Source organism: Peromyscus maniculatus, chromosome 21, assembly GCF_049852395.1.
Source record: "Peromyscus maniculatus bairdii isolate BWxNUB_F1_BW_parent chromosome 21, HU_Pman_BW_mat_3.1, whole genome shotgun sequence".
Lineage (NCBI taxonomy): Eukaryota > Metazoa > Chordata > Mammalia > Rodentia > Cricetidae > Peromyscus > Peromyscus maniculatus.
The window spans coordinates 3883196-3893908 of NC_134872.1; the positions used below are offsets into that span (position 1 = coordinate 3883196).

General features: G+C 63.0%; 3 protein-coding genes across 3 annotated transcripts in view; all 3 read left to right on the top strand.

Annotated features, from left to right (window-relative positions):
- The first annotated feature begins 218 nt into the window (after positions 1–218).
- Positions 219–3727, top strand: Slc39a7 (solute carrier family 39 member 7). The gene is made up of 7 exons (XM_006997053.4): positions 219–1089; positions 1174–1342; positions 1500–1553; positions 1664–1828; positions 1948–2091; positions 2239–2435; positions 2943–3727. The coding sequence occupies exons 1-7, from the start codon at positions 691–693 to the stop codon at positions 3213–3215; spliced, it is 1401 nt and encodes a 466-aa protein (XP_006997115.1). The 5' UTR covers positions 219–690; the 3' UTR covers positions 3216–3727.
- A 177-nt stretch (positions 3728–3904) lies between these two features.
- Positions 3905–5922, top strand: Hsd17b8 (hydroxysteroid 17-beta dehydrogenase 8). The gene is made up of 9 exons (XM_006997054.4): positions 3905–3996; positions 4142–4359; positions 4441–4557; positions 4662–4754; positions 4854–4939; positions 5021–5105; positions 5268–5310; positions 5488–5562; positions 5735–5922. The coding sequence occupies exons 1-9, from the start codon at positions 3951–3953 to the stop codon at positions 5749–5751; spliced, it is 780 nt and encodes a 259-aa protein (XP_006997116.1). The 5' UTR covers positions 3905–3950; the 3' UTR covers positions 5752–5922.
- A 1423-nt stretch (positions 5923–7345) lies between these two features.
- Ring1 (ring finger protein 1) overlaps positions 7346–10713 on the top strand; it is a 3590-nt gene continuing 222 nt past the window's right edge. The window contains exons 1-7 of the mRNA XM_076558319.1: positions 7346–7486; positions 7574–7705; positions 8492–8652; positions 8774–8989; positions 9338–9727; positions 10074–10347; positions 10546–10713. The exon at positions 10546–10713 is cut by the window's right edge and continues 222 nt beyond it. Coding sequence (XP_076414434.1) covers positions 7628–7705; positions 8492–8652; positions 8774–8989; positions 9338–9727; positions 10074–10347; positions 10546–10647 — 1221 coding nt within the window. The 5' untranslated portion in view covers positions 7346–7486; positions 7574–7627 and the 3' untranslated portion in view covers positions 10648–10713. The remainder of the gene's footprint in view (positions 7487–7573; positions 7706–8491; positions 8653–8773; positions 8990–9337; positions 9728–10073; positions 10348–10545) is intronic.

The following is a 10713-nucleotide window of genomic DNA, read 5'->3' on the forward strand; positions in this document are numbered from 1 at the left end:
GGCGCCCCGGTGACAGCACCGGCGCGGCCGCCATCTTGGTGCGGACGGGAAGTCTCGTCGCCAGCTCCCGCCCCCTGGCCCGAGGTGGGAACGGAGGGGGCGGGACCCGTCCGCCCCGCCCGCCCGTCAGCTCCCCTGCGCCCGCCGTCCCCTCGGGTGACCCCCGGCGGTGCGCATGCGCGCTGGGGGGCCGGGGCGCGCTGGGGGCGGGGCGGGGGGGCGGGGTCGACGGCACGGCCGGGCGCCGTCGCCGGGGCGCCGCCATGTTGGTAAAGGGCAGCGGGGTGCAGGCCGGAGAGGAACTTCCTCCTGATCTCGCGGGAGCTCGAGGCGTGACTGCCACGTCTCCGCGCACCGAGGACGGAGCGGATCCCGGGCGCCGGTGAGCAGCGCGGCCCGCTGCTCCCTTACGGTGCTTCCCGGGCTGCTCCCCCCCAACTTGTGGGTCATAGAGACGCGGGCCCAGAGCGACCGCCAAGTGGCGGACCGAAGGCTAGAGCGGTGTCGGGGCGGCGGGAGCGGGAGGGGGGCGCCTGCATCCGGGTAGGGAGTTGGGGGATAGAGAGCCCGCCCCGGGAACAATGTAAGAGGGCCGCGGGCCACGCCGAGGGGGACACGGGGGGCACGAGTGGAGCGCAGCGGGCCCCGCGGAGGAGGAGCTGAGTGGTCTCTGCCCCTCCGGTCGGCGCGATGGCCCCACGGGCCCCCCACTGGGTGGCTGTGGGACTGCTGACCTGGGCGGCTTGGGGGCTGCTGGTGGCCGGCCACGGGGGTCGTGGTGACCCGCACAGAGACGTGGAAGAGGACTTGCAGGGCCACGGGCACTCGCACGAGGATTTCCACCACGGACACAGCCATGCCCACGGCCACGGCCACACTCATGAGAGCATCTGGCATGGGCATGCCCACAGCCACGAGCATGAACATTCCCACGAGGATTTGCACCATGGCCATAGCCATGGCCACTCCCCGGGTAGCCTGCACCACGGAGGACACGGACATGCCCATGAACATAGCCACGGAGCCTCTAGGGAGGCCGGGGCTCCAGGCATCAAGCACCAGCTGGACACTGTCACCCTTTGGGCCTATGTGAGTCCCCGGGGGATGTGGGGAAGAGGGACCGGTTCTGAATCATTGGAAGACTCGGTGTCTGACTCCTGACTCCTTCCCCAGGCTCTGGGGGCCACGGTGCTGATCTCTGCGGCTCCGTTCTTCGTGCTGTTCCTCATCCCAGTGGAGTCAAACTCGCCCAGGCATCGCTCTCTGCTCCAGATCTTGCTCAGTTTTGCCTCCGGGGGGCTCCTGGGTGATGCCTTCCTGCACCTTATCCCTCACGCTCTGGGTAAGTTAACTTTCTGACGACCCACAAACGCTTCAGCTGGTTGTGATTCTTTAGAAGGAAAGGGGGGTTCTTCCTCTTTGTGATCCCGGGCTCTCCAGTAGTCCTCAAACACACATCCATTGTTCCAAAACACTCCCTTTTTTCCTACTTCCCGCAGAACCTCATTCTCACCACACTCTGGAGCAGCCTGGACATGGACACTCCCACAGTGGTGAGAAAGCCATGGGGACAGGGGTTGGGATGCTGGGGGCGCTCACCTGACACCCGGGGAGGAGTCCGGAGTCTGCGTCTCCTCTCACGCTTCACTGCCTCTGTTCCCAGGCCAGGGCCCCATTCTCTCTGTGGGGCTGTGGGTGCTCAGTGGCATCGTCGCCTTCCTTGTGGTGGAGAAGTTTGTGAGGCATGTGAAAGGAGGACACGGACACAGCCACAGCCATGGACACGGAGACGGTCACACACACGGGAGCCGAGGACATGGAAGACAGGGTGAGCCTTACCGTGCCTTCCACAGAATACATTCGGGCTCATGCGGTGGAGCAGGCTTCCTGTGGAGGACACATCAAAAGCTCTGTCCCCCACTCTGATGAACCCCTGTTCTCCCCCAGAGTGTCCTTCAAAGGAAAAGCCCAGCTCAGAGGAAGAGGAAAAGGAAGCAGGGGCTTTGCGGAAGAGGAGAGGAGGAAACCCAGGGCCCAGAGACGGGCCCGTGAAGCCTCAGAACCCCGAGGAAGAAGAAAAAGCAGGTTCAGGTAAGGGATGAGTGGGCGGGGTCACTGAATCTCACAGAGTGCTGGTGATGGCGCTATCCAGAAAACCCTGAGGGGTGTCTGTGAGGCGGCACTGGGCCCGGGGGTGGTGGGTGCCGTCGATCATTTTGTCTTGTCTCTTTGCAAAAGACCTGCGGGTGTCCGGGTACCTGAATCTGGCTGCAGACTTGGCACACAACTTCACGGATGGTTTGGCCATCGGTGCCTCCTTTCGTGGGGGCCGAGGGCTGGGGATCCTGACCACGATGACGGTCCTGCTACATGAAGTGCCTCACGAGGTCGGAGACTTTGCCATCTTGGTCCAGTCTGGCTGCAGCAAAAAACAGGTTGGTGCCGACTGCCTGTCATCAGTTCTGAACGAGACACACCACCATCAGGGCTTCTAGAAGTGGGGCTGGTTGTTTCCTTTACCTCTGCTCTGTGTTGTTGCACTGTGACCCTCCTACAACAGCCTGACGCACAGCCTGGAAGGGGCACGTCTGTTCCGGTGCTCTCAACCTTCTTACCTGGCTCTTTGGGGCTGGGGGTCTCGGGTGTGGTTCCTGAGGCAGAGCCTCACTGGTTGGTTGGGCTGTGTGCTGGCCAGGGAGCCCTGCCTCTGCTCCCGTGCTGGGATTGCAAACACCTCCACCGAGCCTGCCTTTCTGCGAGGTGCCTGGGATCCGGAATCCCGCCATCAAGCTTGTGCAGCAAACACCAATGCTGCCATCTCCCCGCCGCTCACCTCGCTTCCCCCTTTCCAGAACCGTGGACACCGGTGCAGCTGTACCCACGGTCACTCCTGATCCTTAGCTGTTGGTGATCATGCCTCCTTTCTCTTTTCTGCCCACCAGGCGATGCGGCTGCAACTCCTGACTGCAGTAGGAGCTCTGGCAGGCACAGCATGTGCCCTTCTCACCGAAGGAGGGGCAGTGGGCAGTGAAGTGGCGGGTGGTGCGGGCCCTGGCTGGGTTCTGCCGTTCACCGCAGGCGGTTTCATCTACGTAGCAACAGTGTCCGTGTTGCCTGAGCTGTTGAGAGAGGCGTCCCCATTACAGTCACTTTTGGAGGTGCTGGGGCTGCTGGGGGGAGTTGTCATGATGGTACTGATTGCCCACCTTGAGTGAGGGGTGGGGTGATCTGTCCTGCCCCTGCCCCAGCTCTCCCCCTAGCTCCCAAATAAAGACAGCTGGAGCCCTGGCAAGTGTTACTTGCCAGAGGAAGGAGCTTTAGCCTGGGAGAAGGATGCTTTGGGTGTGAAGGTGTGGCAGTCATACAGAGCAGGAGGTCAGAGGGACCAAAGTTGGACACTGCCCGACAGTATTGTCGGCTTTGGAGGAATAAATGGGCCATGAAGCCTGGGGTGACAGTAGCCTGGTGGTCCCCACCTTACTTGTTTTCCCAGCACCAGCATGCCACACAGGGTCCAGCTCCCTCTGAACTGGCTAGTGGTGGCTTCGGGGAAGACCTGGCAGGATCGGGGTAGACAGCAATCGTGTGTCCTGATTTGGAAGTAGGGTGGGAGAGTGTCCCTTGGTAAAATCTCACGGCCTGATTTATTTTTGTTTCTATTCCTTTTATATCACTGTTTGAATGGGTAGGGAGGACCGGCGACCAGAAATAAAGTACTTGGATCTTCTGCCCACATGCAGTCTTTGTTTTGGGGGGGAGGGGGCCCTTGTCTCCGTGTCTCCCCAGGTCCCCGGGGGTGGGGTGGCCACGCCCCCGCAGTGGGAGGTCGTCTGGGCTGGTGGCCGCCCAGGGCCCCTGACTAGCAGGGTTTCCATTGGCCCGGCCCGGCCCTCGCCACGCCCCCGGGGTGCTGGGATTGGCTTGGGCTCGGGCCCGCCCACCCCACCACCATGGCGTCTCAGCTCCGGCTCCGCTCCGCGCTGGCCCTGGTCACAGGTTCAGGGGTCCCTCCCAGGGCGGGTGGGGCCCGGGGCCACGTCTACGAGCGCCAGCCGGGGGGCCCGGCCCGCTGGTCTGAGTTTGGGTAACTTTGTGCCCCGTGACCTCTGAACTCGCCCGTCTCCCGCCTCTCCCATCTCAGGTGCGGGCAGCGGCATCGGCCGTGCGATCAGCGTGCGCCTGGCGGAAGAGGGCGCCGCCGTGGCCGCCTGCGACCTGGATGGGGCAGCCGCACAGGACACCGTGCGGCTGCTGGGCGGCCCGGGCCGCGAGGACGGGGCGCCGCGCGGGAAGCACGCTGCCTTCCAGGCGGACGTGTCGCGGGCCCCCGCGGCCAGGCGCCTGCTGGAGCAAGTGCAGGTGAACCACGCACCGCGCCGCACGGCCCCTCGGCCCGGCCCTTTGTGGTCCGTGGAGTTAGCTCCCCCCTCCCTCCCGTAGGCCTGCTTTTCTCGCCCGCCATCTGTCGTTGTGTCCTGTGCGGGCATCACACGCGATGAGTTTCTGCTCCACATGTCAGAGGAAGACTGGGACAGAGTCATAGCTGTCAACCTCAAGGTGGTGACCTCTGAACCGGCGACTTGTGCCGCCCCCCAACCTGGGGAAGGAGGAGGGCTGCCACCCCAGCTGATTCCGCTATCCTTGTTCCCCTCTCGTGCCAGGGCACCTTCCTGGTCACTCAGGCTGCAGCCCAGGCTTTGGTGTCCAGCGGCTGTCGTGGCTCCATCATCAACATCAGTAGCATCATTGGAAAGGTCAGGTTGAGTTGGGCCAGGGCAGCTAGCCACGTGGGCACTGGGAAGCGACGCCCTTGGGGGACTCCTGACTCACCCTGGGTCTCTGACTCACCACAGGTCGGGAATATTGGACAAACAAATTATGCATCCTCCAAAGCGGGAGTGATTGGGCTCACCCAGACTGCGGCCCGCGAGCTGGGACGGTGGGTCAGACCGTGGGCACCCTGCTGAGGGAGGGGGGTCAGTGTCCTTCCCAGGGTCAGCATCCATTCTTCCTCCCACAGACATGGGATCCGATGTAACTCAGTCCTCCCAGGGTTCATTGCAACGCCCATGACCCAGAAAATGCCCGAGAAAGTGAAGGACAAGGTAGGCTGTGGGTGGAGGCCATCAGAGGAGGCCGTTGAGGGAGATTGCTGGGCATAGTGCAAACAGTTAGTATTCCAGACATGAACTTAACGAGGGACGAAGAAAGTAAGAAGAAAAAAGTCCATAAAAGAAACTTTCAGCCACAGGAGTGTTTCCTTACAGGTGACTGCAATGATCCCGTTGGGACACATGGGGGACCCTGAGGGTGAGCATGGGCTGGGAGAAGGCTCTGAGGCGGGAACTTGAAGAGATCCTTAAATCTGTAATATTTTTGAAAGGGTCTCATAGGGATTCGTGATTGGTGTGGGCCTGGGGTTTTGCGGGAGCAGAGCCACTCTGGAGCTGAGGAACTGAGGCTGCCCCTCCCCCACCGCCCCCATAGATGTGGCAGATGTGGTTGCGTTCTTGGCATCTGAAGACAGTGGATACATCACAGGGGCCTCAGTGGAAGTCACTGGTATGAGGCCTCCGTGGGGAGGGCGGACAGAAAAGCACAACCCAGACTGAGAAAATGGGGGGACCCTGCAGCCTGGAGGGCAGAGGTCCCTTCTCTAGGCCGGGCACGGAAGTGGCTGCCTACCCATACACCTCTCCGCCCATGCACCTGTCCCGATGCTTCTGCCCCTCAGGAGGTCTTTTCATGTGACTGCCTCATGGAAGCTGGACTCTGCTCGCTCCCCCAGCGCAGCCTGGCCTCCTGCTGATGAGGACGCCGAGTTCCCAGGCTACAAAGGGGGTGGTAGTGTGTGGCTCAGGCTGAATATGGAAGGCAGGGGTGCTTGTGACCCTAATAAATTCCAAATCCTCTTCCCTGCCACCTCCGGTTCTTCTTGTGTCCAAGCCCTCAGACCCTTCCCCACCTCCCCCCTCTCTCCCCTCTGCGAAGGATTGCTCCCTTTCACTGCCTGGTCTCCCAGGGCAACCCCCGCCGCCGGGTGTGAGAGGAAAGAGTGTGTGTCACTGTGTGTGCGTGACACTCGGGGCCTTTTCGGAGGGAGGGGATTCTGTCCCCACCCCCCTTTCATTGGCTCTGCAGCACCAGTCATGCCCCCCCCACTCCCGGGTCCTTATGGCCCCCAAGGGTGATTTGTTCTTGGCCCCATCCTGGTGTCCAGTCTGGCCTTGGAAGGGGGTCCTGGAACAGGTGGCCCACCCCACCCCTCCTTTCTCTGTTCCCCTCCCTTCTCTCCACCTTACAATAGCCGCAGCCGGCCTGGGGTCGGATGGGGGGGATTAGGGGAGGGGGCCAGGATTAGGGGAATGGACTAGCCCATGAAAGGGGCTGGAGGCGAGCAGAAGGGAGGGGGCTGGGAGAAGGAGGAGGAAGGGGAGGGGGTCCGCGCTAATCGACTCTGGCGCCCACATAAGGACTGGCCACGGACCCAAGGAGGACAGGGAAGTAGGGGGTAACCGGGGTTGCGGGCGAGGGGACCCACTGCTAGCTTGTCCCAGAGACAGGCCACCCCCTGGCAGCCGCAGCGCAGGCTGGCGGGGGACCGAGCGCCCGTCACGGTCTCGTCCCCCTGCCCCTCGTTCCCTGCCCTCCACCGGGATGGCCCTGCTCCTTCCTCTTCTCCCCGTCCGCTTCCTTCGCTCCGAGTCCCTCCCGGAGGGGCTCTGCCCACTTTCCCACGCCGCACATTTCACTCTTGTGTCCCCCGACTCCCCTACGGGGCGGGGGAGGTGTCCATCTGGTACCCCCGCTTCCGCGTGGCGTCTCCATCCCGGGTGCCTCCGGTGCGCCTCCCTCCCCGCCCCGGGCCGCGGCTCCTGATTGTCCAAACGCAATTCTCGAGTCTCTGGCTCCGGCCGAGAGTTGCGTCGGGACGTCCCGAGCCGCCGCCCCCAGACCTCGAGGGGGGGGAGAGGCCGGGCGGAGCGCGGGCCGGTCCCCCGGACACCCGGGACCCCGCGGAAGCCCTCGGAGCTCAGGGCGCGCGCCCAGCAGCATTCGGAGGTGCAGCTGCGGCTGCCTCTCCGGGGATCCCAGGCCCGGCTCGCGGGAAGTTGGGGATCATCGCCCGCGCCGCGGAGGGGAGCTCCGCCCTCGGGTTCCCCCACGTGCACCAGCACCAGCACCCCCAGCCCCCGGGGCCGGCTCCTCCGCGCGCGCCCCGCGGGGGAGGGGGAGCCCGGGTCCACGGCACGCTCCACGCGCGCCGTGAGGGCGGTGACGTCTCCGGCGCGGGGTGGGGTGCAGGGAGGGCGGAAGTGACGTCGGGCCTCAGCGCCCGGGCCATGGCGGTGGCGGCGGCGGCGGCGGCGGCGGCAGCGAGAGCCGCGGCGTGAGTGGCAGCTGCGGACCGAGCGGACCAGGGCGGCGGAGCCCGAGGGTCCCCGGGGAGAGGCCCGCGGCGGGGCAGCGCGTCGGCCGGAGCCGGGTGAGGGGCCGCGGGGCGCGCGCTCAGGGCCCGGGGGCGGGGTCTGCAGAGGGGCGGCCCCGACAGCGTCCCCTTCCCCCTCCGCAGACTTCTCTCCGGCGAGCCCGGCTTGGAAGAGGGGGGGGTCCGCGCCCCGTCACCATGACGACGCCGGCGAATGCCCAGAATGCCAGCAAAACGTGGGAACTGAGTCTCTACGAGCTGCACCGGACCCCGCAGGTGACAGGGATCTTCCAGTCCCGACTCGGCCCCCCTCTCCCGCCAACTCTCCCCTCCCCCATCACAGTTCTCTGCCCGACTCGGCGTTCGAATCACCTTTTATCTTCTCAAAGCACTTCTGCACTTAAATCCGAGTTAACCCCTCAAAACAGAGGTGCCAGAGAGGTGCAGCAGATATTACTGTCTCCATCGGAGCACGGTAAACAGACGCCAGAAGTTACCTTCTCTGCCTCCTCTCAGCACGCACATGCCAGAGTACACAGACTCGTCCTGCGAGTTTCAATAGAACTCTCTCTCCACGGTTCTGACCCAAGTGCAGTGGGGCATTGGAATCTGTTTTAACAGGCACCTGAAATTCTAGTGTAGGTACTCTTGCTCTTAGAGTTTTAAGGAAGCCTGTTGAGGCAGCGGACTTGAGAAGCAGAGGCAGGTGGATCTCAAACAAACGTGTGAGGTCCGCCTGGTTCTACATAGTGAATCCAGGCCAGCTAGGGTTCCACACATCGTGAGACCCCAAAAAAGCAAACAACAACAACAACAAAAAGAAGTTTGTGGAATAAATATTGGCCAAGCCATAGACCTGTGTTATCCCCCACCCCTAACCCTAGCATCTCACCAAACTCCTTGTGACTGAGTCCTCATCCCTTCTGGGCAGTTTCCACGTCGTTGGTCTCCTGCATCCCAGAATTCCCATCTTCCTCAGTTGGCTGTCCAGATTCTGCCTTTCTCAAAGCTTGCTTCTGAAATTCTTTTTCCCCACCCCTCTGCCACCTGCTGATGACCCAGGAAGCCATCATGGATGGCACAGAGATCGCGGTTTCGCCTCGGTCGCTGCATTCAGAGCTCATGTGTCCCATCTGCCTGGACATGCTGAAGAACACGATGACCACCAAGGAGTGCCTCCACAGATTCTGCTCCGACTGCATCGTCACTGCCCTGCGGAGCGGGTAACAGGAGGGATGTGTCTGCAGTGGGGGGGGGGGGCGGGCGCGGGGGGGGGGGGGGGCGTGCAGCCCGGGCATCAGCGACGGGAACTGACCCCACAGGGCTTCCTTCCTCCCATCCCAGGAACAAGGAGTGCCCTACCTGCCGGAAAAAGCTGGTATCCAAGCGGTCCCTACGGCCAGACCCCAACTTCGATGCCCTGATCTCCAAAATCTACCCTAGCCGGGAGGAGTACGAGGCCCATCAAGACCGAGTGCTCATCCGCCTCAGCCGCCTGCACAACCAGCAGGCGCTGAGCTCCAGTATCGAGGAGGGGCTTCGGATGCAGGCCATGCACAGGTGTGGAGGTCTGGAGATGCAGTACCTGTGGGGTTTGACTCTGATGTGAACTGTGATGCGATCTGGAGTAGGGGCCTGGCGGTCTGCACTCTTCAGCCGCCAGGTGTTGGCCATGCAGCTGTCGTTGGGCTGATTCGGGGCGAGCGCCTGTGTTCTCACAAGTGAGGGGACCTGACCCTGGCCCTCTCTCTGTTTCTTCAGTCGTCACATAGAGATGAACACTGTGCTTGGTGGGTTGTTGGAGACTCACAGCATCACCATTGGGATTTCCAAGGCCTCAGAGCCGCATGAAGTTTAACCCCTGAGGGCCTGAATCCTCCTTCTAACCCGGACTGTTTGTTTCTACAGGGCCCAGCGTGTCAGGCGGCCGATGCCTGGATCCGACCAGACCACCACGATGAGTGGGGGGGAAGGAGAACCTGGGGAGGGGGAAGGGGATGGAGAGGACGTAAGCTCCGACTCCGCTCCCGACTCTGCTCCAGGCCCTGCTCCCAAGCGACCCCGTGGAGGGGGTGCTGGGGGCAGCAGTGTAGGGGCAGGGGGCGGCGCTGCGGGCGGGGTTTGCGGGGGTGCTGGCTCTGAAGACTCTGGTGACCGGGGCGGCACCCTGGGAGGGGGAACCCTGGGCCCCCCAAGCCCTCCGGGGGCTCCCAGTCCTCCAGAGCCAGGTGGAGAGATCGAGCTTGTGTTCCGGCCCCATCCCCTGCTTGTGGAGAAGGGAGAATACTGCCAGACTAGGTGAGGAGCCCTGGCTTTTGCTGCTAGACCGCCTAGAAACCAAAGTTCAGGAATCTGCATCAGAAGGGGGCTGATTCAGGCCTGGGGGTGCAGTTCAGTTGGCGATCTTGTCAAGCAGGCATGAGACCCTGAGTTTCTCACCCAGCACCACATAAAGCAAGGGTGGTGGTGTACACCAGTAATCCCAGAGGCAGGGGGCTGAGAAAGCTGAAGGTCATCTTCAGCTACATAGCAAGCCGGAGGCCAGCCTGGGGTACCCGTATCTCCAGCCAGGCCTGTTGGAGGAAGTTGTCCGTTCGAGGACTCTGCTGTCCTGACCCCGCCCCCCTCCGCGTCCTCCCTCCAGGTACGTGAAGACCACTGGGAATGCCACCGTGGACCATCTCTCCAAATACTTGGCCCTGCGCATTGCCCTGGAGCGGAGGCAGCAGCGGGAAACCATAGAGCCTGGAGGGCCCGGTGGGGGTGCCTCAGACACAGGCGGACCCGATGGGGGGGGTGGGGAGAGCGGGGTTGCTGGAGGGGGCGAAGGTCCCGAGGAACCAGCCCTGCCCAGCCTGGAAGGTGTCAGCGAGAAGCAGTACACCATCTACATTGCACCCGGGGGCGGAGCATTCACGGTGAGCGGCTGCTGGTGGTGGTCGGGGCAGGCAGCGGGCCAGGGTGACCACCGTCTCAGCCCTGCTCCGTCCCTCGCTGTGGGCTCTGGGTCGGTCACACCCCCATTTTTCCCCCTTCCCCCTTTCCTCCTCCCTTGTCTCTTCTCCATTTCCTTTTCCAACTTTCTGTCATCCCCCTGCCTCTCTCCTCTCCTCTAGACGCTGAATGGCTCGCTGACCCTGGAGCTTGTGAATGAGAAGTTCTGGAAGGTATCCAGGCCGTTAGAGCTCTGCTATGCCCCCACTAAGGACCCAAAATGACTTCGTAAGGGGGCTGCCCGAGGGTGAGGACCACAGGGTGTCCCTGTGTCCCGGCTCGCCCTGCCA

Coding starts and splice junctions, on each gene's coding strand:
- Hsd17b8 (XM_006997054.4), top strand. CDS start 3,951: ATGGCGTCTCAGCTCCGGCTCCGCTCCGCGCTGGCCCTGGTCACAG. Junction 4,360..4,440: donor GCCTGCTGGAGCAAGTGCAG/GTGAACCACGCA, acceptor TCCCTCCCGTAG/GCCTGCTTTTCTCGCCCGCC. Junction 4,755..4,853: donor TCAGTAGCATCATTGGAAAG/GTCAGGTTGAGT, acceptor GACTCACCACAG/GTCGGGAATATTGGACAAAC.
- Slc39a7 (XM_006997053.4), top strand. CDS start 691: ATGGCCCCACGGGCCCCCCACTGGGTGGCTGTGGGACTGCTGACCTGG. Junction 1,090..1,173: donor CTGTCACCCTTTGGGCCTAT/GTGAGTCCCCGG, acceptor CTCCTTCCCCAG/GCTCTGGGGGCCACGGTGCT. Junction 2,436..2,942: donor CTGGCTGCAGCAAAAAACAG/GTTGGTGCCGAC, acceptor TCTGCCCACCAG/GCGATGCGGCTGCAACTCCT.